The following is a 15,060-nucleotide window of genomic DNA, read 5'->3' as shown; positions in this document are numbered from 1 at the left end:
AAATCACAGTGTGCAGTGAGGATTAGGTATTGTTAATGGGCAACACATTTGGGTGGTCACTTCCAAGGTTTGAACATTCAGATTGACGTCGGTCAATCGTTCTCCCCTGCTCCCATGCCATAATGCCTTCAATTATACGAGCCTAAGATGGATTGTACATTTATGTAGATTGAAAGGTCCGGGACTGCATATATTCGTAATCATCAATACCCCATTCCAGATAAGCCCCCAAAGCCACCATCCATCTAGATAGCAACAAAGAAACTCTTCTCGCCCTCCTTCGGCTGCACCCTTGCCCGCTCGATAATCGGATCAGCACAGCTCACACGGATACGCTCCGGTGTGGCAGGCGATTCCAAAGATAACACATCTGTAACATTCCACTGCTTGCGCGCAGCCTTTAGTGCATCACGAATGGCAAAGAAGACTGCACTACCCATGAACAACGGCGGTTCGCCGACACCTCGTGAGCGCTGGATCGTGCGCAAATTCCTCCACTCCACGTCCTTGAGGAGGCTGACGTTGAAGATTTGTGGGATATCTCGGAATCCGGGGATCTTGTAGTTGCCCGGTCCGCGGGTGAAGATTTGACCGGAGCCCCGGTGCCAAAGGCTCTCTTCTGTTGTGAAAAGGCCTTGGCCTTGGACGTAGGCGCCTTCAATTTGTCCGTAGTCAACTGAGGGGTTGATGGAGCGTCCGACATCCATCTTGAGATCGGCGCGTAGAGGCGTCCAGTCGCCTGTTAGCGTGTCGATTTGGACTTCGGCTGCGGTCACTCCTTGGGTGAAGTAGAAGAACATCTGGCCGCTGTTCTCGCCCCACACGTATCCGATGTCTGGTGTACGGTAGTATCCTTGTGCTGAGAGGTTGGTGCGATCGAAGTAAGCAGCGTGGGCGAGTTCTTTCATGGTGGCATTGGGCATCTTCTCGCGGAAGGGACGGAGACGCTCGTTCAATTGCTCGCAGGCGTTGTAAATGGCATATCCGTTGAGATCGGAACTTGCTGACGCTGCGGTAGATGATGTGTTTGCAACTGTGTTTGTCGCTGTCTCAGAGATGAACACGCTTGACTGAGGGACTTGCAGCGCCTCGGCGGCGATCATGATCATCTTTGTGTGCAGACCTTGTCCCATCTCGACACCACCGTGCGCCACAAGAACACTGCCATCGTGGTAAATGTGGACCAAGGCTCCTGCTTGATTCAAGAAAAGTGCAGTGAAGGAGATACCGAACTTGGTTGGCACAATGGCCATTCCTCGCTTCGACCATTTGTGATTTGCGTTGTATTCTTCGACGGCCTTTCTCCGCTCGTTGTAAGAGCTCTCCTCGAGTACCTGTTTGTACATCAAAGGCACGTACCAGTCCTTGAGCGTCTGGTTGAAATGCGTCTTCTCTTCAGGCTGATACATGTTGATACTTCTGACTTCCTCGGCAGGAATGTCGAGGTGATCTGCGATCTCGGAGATGTAAGACTCGGCAAAGAACAGACCCTGTGGACCGCCGAATCCTCGGAAAGCCGTGTTAGACACGGTGTTGGTCTTGCAGATTCGGCCGCGCACATTGACGTTCGGAATTTTGTACACGCCATCAATGTGCGACAGACTTCGTTCCACAACGGCCCCAGATAGATCCTGAGTGTGTCCACCGTTGGCAAAGACGTCTGCATCAAGTGCAAGAATCTTTCCATCCTTGGTCACTCCAACCTTCCAGTGGCAAAGGAAAGGATGACGCTGCCCAGACGTCAAAATATCTTCGTCTCGGTTGAGCATGCAGCGGACGGGCCGCTTTGTCTTCGCTGCCGCGGTGGCACAGATTCCGGCTAATTGAACGGAGCGTGTCTCCTTGCCACCAAATCCACCGCCGAGTCGTTTCACACGCGAGACGACCTTGTTGGCCGATACTCCCGTGACTTGGGCGACGTAGGCTTGTCTGTGAACCGTCAGCTTTGATGCTCATGTCATGTAAAAGTACTCTGCAACTCACGTTTCAGTGGGATTCTGTGTACCGCTCCAGATTTCCATCTCTCCATCCTCTGGTTTTGGAATAGCCACACAGGCCTGGGTTTCTAGATAGAAGTGCTCCTGGCCTCCCATTCGTGAAACTCCAGTGAAAACATGGTCGGCTTGTTTGAATGCCTCTTCGGTATCGCCGCACTTGATGGAGCGATAGTGCTCGAAGAAAGATTCTGCTTCAATGGCTTCTTCCATGGTGAGAATACATGGAAGATCTTCGTAGACAACCTTTACGGCTCTCATGCCCTCCTCGGCAATTTTGGCCGATGTTGCCAGAATGACACCAATTGGTTGACCAGCTGTATTGACTTCGTCGACGGCAAAGAATAGCTCGTCTGACTTGGGTGCTCCCCACCAGTTTGCCTGTGGGTTGGGTAGATCAGTGTGGTCGACGTAGTCTGCAACGCCGGGAATTTCCAGTGCTGCGGATGCATCCACGCTGATAATCTTGGCGTGTGCCTTGGTGGAGAGGACCATGCATGCGAACAGCTCGTTCATTTGCACGGGGATATCATCGGTATATTGAGCCTCACCGGTGGACTGCTTCAACGCCGCAACGTGCGGAGTTGCCTTTCCGATGACATTCTTTTGATATGCGACAGATGATTCGTTATCCTTTTTACCAGTTGAGATAGCTCTCTCGATTTCGGCAACCACGTCAGGATCCAAGTCTGAAGCCTGGACCTCGAGTCCGGATAGAACATCGTAATAGAATCTGTAGAAGAATCCCATGGCCAGTGACTTTCGATAGCTGGCCATGCCACCAGGGACTCCGAATGGTAGGTCGAAGTCCTGCTCCAACGCGCTCATGACACCCTCCAGGGTTGCAGGGTTTGTGAATTTCTTGCCAACAATAAAAGCTTCAGCGTTCTTGGCAGACACAGTCATAGCTGCCATGCCACCGAATACAAGGTTGGCGCTGACCACGTCATTGCTCTCGGAGAGCGTCACTCGGAGCGCAGAGTTCACAATGGCAATATCGTCATCCTTGCGCTTAGCCTGTTTGTAGGCTCGCATGTACTCCTTCTGTGTCTGTGCAGCTGGAATCCGCAAACTAGCGATGATCGCATTGGGAGCTAGGGCGGTCTTTCGATACCCTTGGAAGAACTCAGTCATGGGAATTTCGGTCTCTCCGTCCAAAGACTTGGCCACCAGGATGGTGTTGGTGGCCACTAATACGGGATTCAGGTCAGAGATAGGTGACGCGGTAGCCAAATTACCGGCAGGGGAAGCAACGTTTCGAATCTGTCGCCCAGCGAAGTAGAGCAATTGCTTTTTGATCGCCTTGAAGGGCTGGCCTCGAGCGTCTCCGTACTTCTCGACTGCCTGGTCACAAATGTGCTCGAGGTCCGTCAATGATACGTTAGCACCGATCTCCAGGTAGTCGTCGTGTAGGGTAAATTGCCGCAATTCGGGGATATCGCCCAGATAGACCGAAGCCGCGTAACGCATTGCCTTGAACTTGATCTCAATCTGCGTCTCCGTACTGCCACCAATCAATTTGGCGTCCGGGTGCACATGCTTGATCTGCAAGAGCTGTTGCACCGTCACTGGACGATACCACTTCTTTCGCTTGTTGCCATAAACTAGCGGTCGGTACTCGTGTTTCCGCAGAGCAGCTGGGAAGATCAATTCTGTGTCTGGGCTGTAGGGTTTGAAATTGGGTGCGGGGAACTTGTAATCGACCGTCTCAATTTCGTTTCCGTTGGAAGACCCTTTGCAGCATCCGCCACCTGAGCCATTCTTTTCCATACAGCAGCCTGATCCGCCATTGGAAGAGGCCTTCCCGCAATTGTTGTTCGCATTGAAACTCTGGGCAGCATCCAAAATTGGTCGGTAGCCAGTGCAGCGACAGAGATTTCCATCAAACGCTTCCTCTACATCGTGTTCTGATGGTGAAGGGTTGTTTCGTAGTAAGGCATATAGAGACTGGGGAGTGTTAGTCAACCAGGTTGCATTGGCATATGAGTACGATATGAGCTTACCATGACAATTCCAGGCGTGCAGAAGCCACACTGGCTTCCATTGCCGACCGCAATCCGCTGCTGGATTGCATGAGGCTCCTTGACGTTGCCAATTCCCTCGACTGTGATAACGTGTTTGCCGTCAATGCTGACGAGTGGGGCAATACAGGCGTTCACGGAGGCATGGTAGATCTCCTTCGTGGTGGGATTGACATGAGATACAACCTTTTGGTCTTACATTAGCTCGATTTTCCCCTTATTCGCCATCGATTTTGCTTATCACTCACCACTGTGCAAGCACCGCATCCTCCCTCAGCACATCCAAGTTTCGTGCCTGTCAACCCGATCCCCCGCAGATATTCGAGGAGGGTCACCTCTGGATTTACGGCATCCACCGCTACCTTGGTCCCGTTGAGGTAGAACCGGATGGTATCATCCCAGTCCTCTGTGAGGGCGGCCAAGCTGGTCGCCTTCTCGACGCCAGTGTATTCTGTCTCTAGGATTCCGGGCGCCATGGTGTGACATAGAAAGGAGTTCAGAGAAACTCTTGCATTTTATAAAAAGATGAATCCGCAACGACTTGCCTAAAGCTCTCTCGATGAAGTCGTTAAAGTCGGAGGGGAAGTGCAGACGGATGAGATGAGGCAACTCACCCCCAGCCCCACAAATTGTTATCGCTGCGGGGATCGCCACAATCCGATGGATCCAGTCTTGGCGCCTATTTTGCCCCTTCAATTACTAAACTTGACATGAAACATTACTGGATGATTTGTCTGCAGTATGTACAGATATAGTACAGAGTAGTGTGTATGTATAGTGTGAAATATCGGTCATGTCTTGAAATTATATGCTACAATATCGGACAGTAAATGCAATCTCTATGATCGTGAGCCTGCAAATGGCTTCTCTTCTTCCTCCCACTTCTGGCGCTCCACGACGCTTCGGGCGCTGTAACAAAAGTCAGTAGGATTTCAAATAGATCGAGTAGACAACACATACCGGTAGGCCTTGACAAACCGCCAAACTTCAGTATCAGCGAGACTCCAAGCCTCGACAACATCCTTGATGTTGATGCGGTTCGTCTCCTTGTTCTTAATGACCTCGCGGGCCTTTTGAATCAGCTCGTACTCCTTTCCAACGCCCTGTTCGCTCGGCGTGCGGTCCTGCGCGCTCTTCGCGGAGTCCTTGTCGTTTTCAGTCGCGGGATCGATCTTGCCTCCGCGAGGAATCTTGAATCCGAACTGCCACTCAAACTCATCCAGTAGTTCAGAGGGGAGGGTTTGGCCTGCTGCGGCGGGGAGTGACTCTACGGTCATCCACAGGGAGGTGCCAACGGCATTTTGGGCTGCGACGACCTGCTTGAAGATCACTCCGCGGTATGCAGATCCCAGTTCCGGACCAAGGTGATCCTTGGTCACTTCGGAGAGCCATGCGTCGCGCTCGGTCTCCCGGCGAATCTGAGGCGTAGTGACTTCCTCGGAGTTCTTCTGGAGACTGACAAGGGTGTATGGATGGGGGAGAGTGCCGATGGTGAAGAGGAAAGTGGTGTTCTTGAACGAGGAGGGTTGGCTGATCCGCATAGGTGATTTGGCAGAGCCACAGGGGCGACATTCCGGTTCATTGGGTGGACAAGAGTTGGCGATGGGAGACTCAGGGCACTGGATGAGCGCCTTGGCCAGTCGGAGGGCAGGCTCCACCAACGCCGTGGTATGTTGGGGGAACGGCTTCAAGACAGCTAACCCAGCGGGGAATGAGGTCTGGAAGTGGTTGTGCAAGTGGGCGTTGATCAGTTGGACCAGAGCGCGCTGTCCAGCCGCGGGGTTCTGGCCCATCTTCTCGTGCACGAGTGGGTAGTGGGAAGTCACGGCAGCAGACTTGTAGAAGGCCAGCGCACTCGGCGACTCGACCTTGAACAACTCCGCGTCCATCAGATCCACGAAAGAGGTGGTCTTGTCCTCGAGTTTCAAGACTGCGCTCTGGATCACCGCATCGATTTTTGTCTTTTCTCCCGCATAGAGGGCATTCTTGAGGTTCTCGAAACGGGTGATTGACTCTGGCACGCTTCCGCGGCGAAGATAGGACAGCATGTCGTCATCGTAGCGGGCCATTGGGAAGCAGTGGAAGTCTGAAAGCAAGCCAGTGCCCATGTGTCCCCACGCCAACCATCCGAACACCTCATTCTCCGTCTTAGGAGAGAGCTTCAACTTCTGCACGACCTCGTAGTTCGGGTTCAACATGGCGTCTCCGGGGGTCAGCACGACGGGTTTGAAGCCCTGTGCATACCAAGCCCGACGCCATGCGAGAAGGAGCTCAGCGTCGGCACTCTGCAGCTCCTTCAGGTCTTTGCCATTGGCCTTGTTGGGGTTGTATTTCGCATTGTAATAGGTGTAGATCGGCCGACGTTCGCTGACGGGGGGGCAGGACGGAGCGGTTCTCATCCAAGGTGATGGCAGAGGAGAATGGGTTCAACCACTCCAATGTGCTGTACCATTTCGACTCGCCGTGGGTACTGTTCTTCTGTTCTTCGGGCTGTTCGTGGGAGGGAGGGCGGAAGGATGGCAGGTGGAAATTGGCTAGAGACGATAGCTTGGGTCTGGGCACGAACTTGGCCGGACCTGCCGATTCTTCACCTTCAACTTCAGGTACCGGAGAGGAGGAAAAGATGAAAAGTAATAACGCGACGAACACAATCACCGATAGAAGCGCTGTACTCCTGTGTGGAATCATCTTGTCCACGTCAATGTATAAGCCAGAACGGACGTGTGGCGCGCTTCTCCTGAAACCGGGCGGATGATTGACAGTCTTGGCACAAAAGTTAGATCAACTCGACACTTTCTTCCATTTGAAGTTCTCAGTTGCTCTCGCCCCTGGAATCAATATGCGTTCCTCTCGCGATTCAACGAACCTTGGAACGGTGTCTGGATCCGCCAAGACATGACTAATATGCTAACTTCCCAGAGAACGCCGTGTTTTTATATCCAATTCCTCCCAGCTTTCTCGCGATGTGTGGGATATTTTTCTCATTGAGCTCATCAGGCGCAGCTCCAACTTCGGAGACTTGTGACCTACTTCAAAAGCGAGGTCCGGATTGTTACACAACACATACGGTGCAGAAAGATATCAAGGCCCAAGATGGAGGGTCCTTGAGCTGCAATCTCACCTTCGCATCTACCGTGCTGTCGCTGAGAGGCGACCATGTGTATGAACAGCCACTTGTAGACCCAGAAACTCAGTCTGTGCTCTGCTGGAACGGAGAGGCCTGGAAGATCCAGGGAGAGCGCGTCCAAGGCAATGATACCGAGCGCGTCTTCGACTTATTTTTGCAGGCAGTGAAAGACGATCCCGTCGACGGATTGGCGAAAGCAGTTTCAAGCATCTCCGGACCATTTGCCTTCGTCTTCTATGATGCTGTCAACTCAAGGCTTTTCTATAGTAGAGATTGCCTTGGCAGACGATCTCTGCTACAGGGGTATGACCACGATGGGAGTTTGAAATTATGCAGCATCTGTGATAGTGCATCGGTGGATTGCTTCAGAGAAGTGGGCACTGACGGCGTTCATATGATTGATCTAGATCAAACCCTGACCCTGCAATCATGCCAAACCAAGACTATGCAATGGGGCTCTGCTCATCTTGTACGTGTCTCACCTCAACTCAACAGCAGCAACTAACACCAAGCACAGAACCAACCAATCCCACCCATGAACAAATCATCACCAGAGCACCCACCAGCCTTGACAACAGACTCCCCATTCGTCAAACAGCTCGAATCCCAACTGCGCCAGTCACTGGAACTACGTATCCAAAACATCCCAGAACCGCCATCCTACATCGCAGGCCAAAGTGCAAAGACCGCCGTGCTATTCTCCGGCGGATTAGACTGCACTCTCCTAGCCAGACTCTCACACGAGATCCTCCCAACAAACGAACCAATCGACCTCCTCAACGTCGCCTTCGAAAACCCTCGCGTCGCAGCAGCCGCCAAACTCAACAAAAACGCACCTCCATCCCCCCTCTCAATCTACGAAAACTGTCCAGACCGTATAACAGGCCGCTCAGCCCACGCCGAGCTCACAAAGACATGTCCAGGTCGCACATGGCGCTTCGTCGCCATCGACATCCCCTATTCAGAATGTCTAGCCCACAGAGATCAAGTCAAGCGTCTCATGAGACCCCACAATACCGAAATGGACATGTCGATCGCATGCGCCCTATATTTCGCATCTCGCGCGAAAGGCACGGCCACTACAGATGCGCAAGCGCATCAGACTGTAGATGGCGAGTACACGAGCACCTCGCGCGTTCTCCTCTCTGGTCTCGGCGCGGATGAGCTCTTCGCGGGCTACGGCCGACACGGCGTGGCTTTCAATCGTGGAGGTTTCGAGTCTTTGATTGCAGAGATCGATCTCGACGTTAGTCGGTTGGGATCGCGGAATCTAGGACGGGATGATCGGGTTCTCTCGCACTGGGGGCGGGAGACGCGATTCCCGTTCCTGGACGAGGAGTTCGTGGCTTGGGTTGTGCGGGCGCCGGTCTGGGAGAAATGTGGGTTCGGACTGCCAGAGTGTGAAGCCACGGCTGGAATTGATAGTGAGAAGCTGGCTTTGCGGCTTGTTGCTATTCGACTGGGGATGGAACGTGTTGCGCGGGAGAAGAAGAGGGCGATTCAGTTTGGGGCGAGGACGGCGAAGATGGAGACGGGGAAGTCGAAAGGCACAGACGCATTGACTTGAGCCTTTCCTATTCCTTTCCGGACTCTTTGCAGTATATACATGAAATTCTCCACTGGCGATGATGACAGAACATGGAATCAGATACTTCTGAAACCCTCTGCTCCCAGCATCTTTTCCCTGACGACTCTTCCCTGCTGAAGGTCACGTTCCGGCACACCTGTGCTTTCTTTCCGTTATAGAGCAACCGCAGTCTTGGGCGGCGTGTAGCTCATGGGGAAAGAACATAACGGGATGTCGGATCATGCCGTTGGGAGTAGGTAAAGTCGGGGATAGATGTCTGGAGAGGTGAGGGTTTATGAAGCGTTTAAAGGCAAGTCTGAGCTAGTGTGGATGAGCAGTGTAATCTTTCAGACTTACGGAAATACATCTCTCAAATGCTGCATCTACGAACTAGTGGGTACGAGATACGAAGTAAAGATACGGGGTAGATAAATGAACATAATAATTCAAATCGATTTGAAAATCAAATACCATATTAAGATAGCCACGAGTCAATCCCAATGAGGGAGACATTCAGAACCGGCCGGAACAGAAAGCAAGAAGCAAAAACATTAAAGACAATAGCCACAAATGAGTACAAAAAGAAAATAAAGAAATGTCTCAGAACTTTTGTAAGATCAGATGAATAGGTGCAACTTCAGATGAAATAGACCATATGCAGCTGGTCTGCGTGAGACATCGAGGATAGGCTTCACCCATCACCCGCGCACCCACAATAACCCGAAGGTCAATAGGAAACCAAATTGAAATAAAAGGGACAACCGAAACTTGAACGATCACTGGTAGTTGTTTTGGATCTGAAGCTGAGCCTTGAGCTTGGCAATCTCGGCGTCACGAGCGGCAATAATGTCGTTGAGCTCTTCAATGCGGCGCTCGGAATCAGCCTGACGCTCCATCTTCTTAGCCCGGGACTTGCGAGCAGCCTCGGTGTTACGAGCGCGCTTGGCGGCGACAGGATCGCTGGGATCAAAGTCCACGGGCGACAGGTTCTTGCGAGCACGTGCGCTCACACCAGAGATGCTAGAGTGCTTGACGCCGCCAGTGGCAGGGATAGGAGACGAGGCCATCGAGGAAGCAGGGCGCTTGAGAGGAGAGCGAGGAGCAGTCTCCACCTTGAGGACGGGCTTCTTGGGCTCCTGCTGAAGGGCAGCGGCAACATCGAGGCTGTCGAGGTTGGCGAGATCAAAGGCGTTCATGTCAGAGGCGCCGTCAAAGAGAGAGGGCCATTCCTCGTGGCCGACGAGGTCCATGTCGGTGAACATGGGCGACGCGTTCTGGCTGAAGTTACCAGGTGACTCGAAAGATGGAGTGCTCAGGTCGGTGAAAGTGCCCGAGGGAGGAACAGAGGTGTCCATCATCAGATCCCGGGGCGAGATAGTGCCCGGGGGACCGGCGGGGACAAGTCCGGCCTCATCCAAGGCGTCAAAGGCGAGGGGTGAATCCATGTCGGCGGGGAAGCCGGCAGAGGGAATACCAGAGTTCAGGCCAAACAGATCAGCTGGAGCAGGGTTAGCGATCAAGTCGCTGGCATAAGGTGAGACATATGGCAAATTACCTTCCATGGCGAAGTTGGGAGCAGACATGACTCGGCGGTAAGGTTGTGTATTAGGAATTTGGTTTTGTTGACCGTTGAAAGTCGGGACGGGAGGGCGGTTGGTGTTTGGGGAATCGGAAAGCACAGGAGTCGTTGGTGGACGGGAGTGCTTGAGCGTGGGGTGGGACCAATAAGAGGGGGACCGGGCAAGCTGGGTCACTCTAGGATCTTGAGGGCTAGAGTACAGCTGCTGGAGTTGACGTTGCAACTGCAAATTGAAGGAGTGTCGTCGGGGGTTGTTCTGCGCCAGGAATGGCTGGAGTGCAGAAGGTCTATGGGTTGCTTTCACAGGCACACGCAAGCGGGGTTGCGGGTGTGGTGTGGATGGATAGAGCACGAAGTCCTCGTGTACACTGTTGTTGCTGTTGTTGTTGTTCTGATTGGAAGCCAAGGGCTGTGGATGCGGGGGCGAGGGAAGCCATGTTTGCGGTTGATAATCCGTGGTGAACGACGTAAAGTCGATCGGGGCAAAGTTGTTGGGGGAAGAACTCGAGCTACGCGATGCGATGCTGAAGTTCAGAGGTCCTGGGACAGGAGGCTCTGAGGGGGGTTGAGTAGAGAGAAAAGGTTGGGTTCCGGTTGGAGAAATGATGTCGTCCTCAGTTGAGAAAGACTGGTCTTGAGACTGGATGCTTATTGGGCACCCATTATGGCGATGAAGATAATGTAAGTAGTAGTTCTGGTGTGGTAACAATATGGCGGTTTAGAGAGAAAAAGGGAAGATGAGAAAGGGAAGAAAACTCAGGCAACCGCGGGGGGGTCAGGCACTTCTTAACCGTCTTGTGTGCGCGAGCCCCGCTGACCAATCGGGTCCCCGAGCCGCACGGGGCTGAGGCCTACGCAGGTCACGGGGTGTGAGTCACAGCGAGTTCTGCACTTCTGATTGGTTCATTCGAGGGTTGTCTGCCCTCAAGGCATCCATGGTACGGAGTACATTCTGCGCTACTTGCTTATCCGCCTGCCTTTCATGCGCAAGACAGGTATCTCGCAGGTACTCCAATCTGACATTGACCAATAATCCCTCTCGCTTCCAGACATTCTTGTTCTTCCTTCACTCCAAGCTTATCAATTACCATGCTGTGCGGAAAAGAACTACGCAACAACTACTCCGTACTCCGTTCTCACACATACCTCGCGGAATAACACCCCTTCTTCCGGTTCAGGATAATGCGCAGGATCCACACCTTTCCCAATTCTCTCCCCGCGGTGGGCTGTGTCCATGCGCCGCGTCCTATGAAACGTCCATCCGCCCCTTAGCCTTGCCGAAGGGCGTAAAATTGACTTTTGCTTTTGCTGAAAGGATTTGCAGAGAAAAAAGTTTGTGTTTGAAGATTTCCCTTCGTACTTGTGAGAACAGCTTTCTCTACGGAGTTCAGACATTATACGGAGTAAGAAGAGGAAAACTGTCGCCTCAATAGTGCGAGCACTAGCAGCGAGTTCACTATTAATTTGTTTTTTCTTTTGTTAATTTGTAGTCTTGTTTTTGGTACATTGTCTAGCGTGTTTTGTCTAATTTTTCACTGACGTAGGGCCGAGCCTCCGCCGAATGGTCCATTCTTGAAGATAGCGGTCCATCCAAGGTCCAATTAGTGATCGGATTATGTACAATCTGTCGCATACACTTGTTCTAGTGTACAAGTAGTGCATTTTTGAACCACCATCGTAAATCCTTATAAAATCCTCAAAAAGTCTGTTCCTATCTAATGTACCCCAGGTTGCCAGCGCATACAATGGAGACACTCGAATTGGACTTGCATGAAACTCGTGCAGCTGGTTTCCACCGTCCTCACATCGGACCCATACCGCGTAGATCAAGAATGACATGCAGGTTTGCTTCATACTATGAGTATGAAAGGCTTCCAAAATTCTACCATGGCTATAGATGACTTTACATGGGTCCATAATTCAACTTTCAAAACAAAGATTGAGATTCTATTAAGTATTACCTGTCAAACGGCGTGCCGCCTGCACGGGCGGAATATAAACCAGCCGCTCAGGACAACGCTAGACAAACGTCGGGTCAATTTGGGGTTGCAAGGCAGAGACCAAATCCAACAAAATCCAAAAAGAGCACCCATCCTCCCCACAGGGTATCAAACGTAAAAGCAAGAAACCAAAAAACAGCAGAGTGGTATCAATCTAGTCGGGCGGCACACCGCCTAACGCATGGTCGCATCGCGATTATTCACAGCGAGACGGGGAACGTAAAGAACGAACCGCAGTCGGAAAGGCTGCTGACGTCGGGAGACGCCAATGGTATTATTTTTTGGGAGAAAACAAGGAGATTAAAAAAGCGACAGCGGGTATCTCATTGCCACCATCACAGTCCAAGGGGTGCTTGGGTGTATACTGCGGATAGTGACAGTGGCGAGGCAAAAGCACAAAAGAACTGTAGTGAAATGGTATCAAATCTGGACATCAGGACTGGACCAGCCCTTCAGGGATGTCGCGAGCTGGCGACGGGTAGGACATATCCCACCACCGCTCAAACTCTACGACGCGTCTCCGGGGAGACTCAGTTCATGCGGCAGCCTGGACAGGGGTGGAAGCATGAACGGTGACGTTCTTGGCCTCCTCGGTAGCCTCGGCGGGAGCAGTCTGGGTGGTCTCGGGGACGGCGGCCTCCTCGGCGGTCTCCTTAGCGGGGACAGCGGGGGCGACTTCTTCAGCCTTGTCGGCCTTGGCCTCGGTCTCGGCGGCGGCAACCTCCTCCTTGTCGAGCTTCACAGCCTTGCTGGGCTTGCGGAAAAGACCACCAAGCTTGTTGGACTTGGCCTTGGTCTCCTTGGTCTCACCATCGGTGGCCTCGTTGTCAGAAGACTCAGCCTTCTTCTCCTTCTTAACACCGAGGTTGCCGAAGAAAGAGGTGCGACGCTTCTCCTTGGGGGTGGAGACGGTCTCGGCAGGAGTCTCAACAGGGGTCTCAACGGCGGCCTCAGTGGGGGCGGCGGTCTCAGTGGCCTCGACAGGAGCAGCAGTCTCCTCGACGGGGTTCTCGAGCTGAGGGGCAGTGCTGGCGACGGCGGTCTCCTCAGTGGCAGGGACAGCAGTGGCCTCCTTCTCGGACTTCTCCTGAGAAGGGCTGGCGACCTTCTGGAAGAAGTTACCGAAGATGGAAGCGCGCTTGGACTTCTTCTCGTCCTTCTTCTTCTCCTCCTTGATCTCTTCCTTGGGGGTCTCCTTGGCAGCCTCGGTCTCAACGGCGGGGGTCTCAGCGACGGGCTCGGCAGCCTTGACCTCCTCAGTGGCCTCAACGGGGGCGACGGCAGGAACAATAGCCTCAACGGGCTCGGCAGCGACAGGAGCAGCCTCGACAGAGGTCTCGGTGGTAGGCTCAGCAGCCTTGGCCTCCTCAGTGGCAGGAGTCTCCTCCTTGGCCTCGGCCTTCTCCTCCTTCTTCTCCTCGGCGTCCTTCTTGCCTAGGAGGGTACCGAAGATGCTGGTGCGCTTGCGGGACTGGGAGCGGCTCTTGGTAGCAGCCTTCTCCTCCTTCTTCTCCTCCTTGGCCTCTTCCTTGGGAGCCTCGGTGGCGGCCTCGGCGGGAGTCTCTTCCTTCTTCTCCTCGGGCTTCTTGGCGGCAACGGCAGCAGCGGGCTTGGTGAGCTTCTCAAGCTCGGCCTTGTAGCCCTCGCTGGTGATGATGGTCTCCTTCTCAGCCTTGGCCTCGGTGGCCTTGGACTCGAGAGCGACAACCCAGCTGTCACGCTCAGCGGCGGAGGAGGCCTGGAAGGTGTGCTTCTGGCCAGCAACCTTGAAGAGGAACTCGGTGGAGCCCTCCTTGGTCACATCAGAAACCTCAGACTGATACATTGTTAGCACCCACGTCATCCACTCCGGGTCAAGATCTACTCACGAGGTTGAAGATGCCAGCGGGGGTGGCCTTGTCCTCAGCGCGCTTGGTGAAGAACAGCAGACCCTTGCCGGTCTGGCTGGCCCAGGCAGCGATGGGGTTGGCAACACTGGCCTTCTCGTTCTGGTGGAAGACGGAGAGCTGCTTGCTCTCAACAGCCTCCTCGTTGAAGTAGAAGAAGCGCTTGGAGAAACGGAAGCCCCTACTAAAGTCAGATATTGTGCCCGGTTGCTTGCAATCATGCGCTACTCACTTGACAAGACCGGGGGCCTTGTGGCCGAGGGTACCCTCGGTGGCGGGCTTGATCTCCTCCTTGACGGGCTCAGCAGCTTCGCTGTTCTCAACGGCGGGAGTAGCGGTGGTTTCGGGCTCAGTGGCCTCAGCCTCCTTGGGAGCCTCGGTGGCCTCGGTGGCGGGGGTCTCCACGACGGGCTCGGTGGCAGGGACGACCGCGGGGGTCTCCTCAACAGTCTTTTGGACGTCAGACATGATTAATAGTATTAAACTTGGGTATTAAAGAAGCAGAGCTTCGTAGAAAAGAAACTTGAGGGGTATTTGGGTATCTCGAAAGGAAAAGCAAAAGAAATAAGAGCACAAAGCTCGGGTATCACGAAGTAGGGGTATTTTGCTTTGTGGGAGAAGGAATGGAAGGAGAGAAAAGGGGAGGGGAGGGAGGAAGAAAAAAGAGTCAGAGGGCGCTTGTTGATGGCGCTTTGCTCCGAATCAGGCAAGGACCTGCAGGGAGCCCAGAGCTCAGTGGATCGGCGATTAGCTAACCTTCAGGGGGTTTATTTTTCTTTATTTTTCGGTGATTTTTGGCCTTTTTTTATTTGATTTTATTTGATTTTTTGGATGTAAAAAAAAATCTACTTTCCTACTTTTCTACTCCGTACGGAGTACGGCGATA

The 15,060-nt window shown here is 53.1% G+C and overlaps 5 protein-coding genes across 5 annotated transcripts; 1 reads left to right on the top strand and 4 right to left on the bottom strand.

Moving 5' to 3' along the window:
- Nucleotides 1-245: 245 nt before the first annotated feature.
- N7506_011512 (putative xanthine dehydrogenase HxA) lies at nucleotides 246-4,491 on the bottom strand (the record flags this gene model as incomplete). Its single annotated transcript, XM_056960803.1, has 4 exons — nucleotides 246-1,929; nucleotides 1,984-3,941; nucleotides 3,998-4,201; nucleotides 4,264-4,491. 4 exons carry the CDS (start codon nucleotides 4,489-4,491, stop codon nucleotides 246-248), a joined length of 4,074 nt encoding a protein of 1,357 aa, XP_056805337.1.
- A 363-nt stretch (nucleotides 4,492-4,854) lies between these two features.
- Nucleotides 4,855-6,703, bottom strand: N7506_011511 (uncharacterized protein; the record flags this gene model as incomplete). Its single annotated transcript, XM_056960802.1, has 3 exons — nucleotides 4,855-4,924; nucleotides 4,976-6,382; nucleotides 6,465-6,703. 3 exons carry the CDS (start codon nucleotides 6,701-6,703, stop codon nucleotides 4,855-4,857), a joined length of 1,716 nt encoding a protein of 571 aa, XP_056805336.1.
- Nucleotides 6,704-6,978: 275 nt separating this feature from the next.
- Nucleotides 6,979-8,709, top strand: N7506_011510 (asparagine synthetase domain-containing protein; the record flags this gene model as incomplete). The annotated part of the gene is made up of 2 exons (XM_056960801.1): nucleotides 6,979-7,611; nucleotides 7,660-8,709. The coding sequence occupies 2 exons, from the start codon at nucleotides 6,979-6,981 to the stop codon at nucleotides 8,707-8,709; spliced, it is 1,683 nt and encodes a 560-aa protein (XP_056805335.1).
- Nucleotides 8,710-9,485: 776 nt separating this feature from the next.
- Nucleotides 9,486-10,951, bottom strand: cpcA (amino acid starvation-responsive transcription factor GCN4; the record flags this gene model as incomplete). The annotated part of the gene is made up of 2 exons (XM_056960800.1): nucleotides 9,486-10,843; nucleotides 10,948-10,951. 2 exons carry the CDS (start codon nucleotides 10,949-10,951, stop codon nucleotides 9,486-9,488), a joined length of 1,362 nt encoding a protein of 453 aa, XP_056805334.1.
- Nucleotides 10,952-12,823: 1,872 nt separating this feature from the next.
- Nucleotides 12,824-14,642, bottom strand: N7506_011508 (uncharacterized protein; the record flags this gene model as incomplete). Its single annotated transcript, XM_056960799.1, has 3 exons — nucleotides 12,824-14,104; nucleotides 14,157-14,355; nucleotides 14,407-14,642. 3 exons carry the CDS (start codon nucleotides 14,640-14,642, stop codon nucleotides 12,824-12,826), a joined length of 1,716 nt encoding a protein of 571 aa, XP_056805333.1.
- Nucleotides 14,643-15,060: the final 418 nt, after the last annotated feature.

Source organism: Penicillium brevicompactum (assembly GCF_028827555.1).
Source record: "Penicillium brevicompactum strain IBT 35665 chromosome Unknown utg000009l_segment0_segment0, whole genome shotgun sequence".
NCBI lineage: Eukaryota > Fungi > Ascomycota > Eurotiomycetes > Eurotiales > Aspergillaceae > Penicillium > Penicillium brevicompactum.
This window is presented reverse-complemented; position numbering and strand designations above follow the sequence as displayed.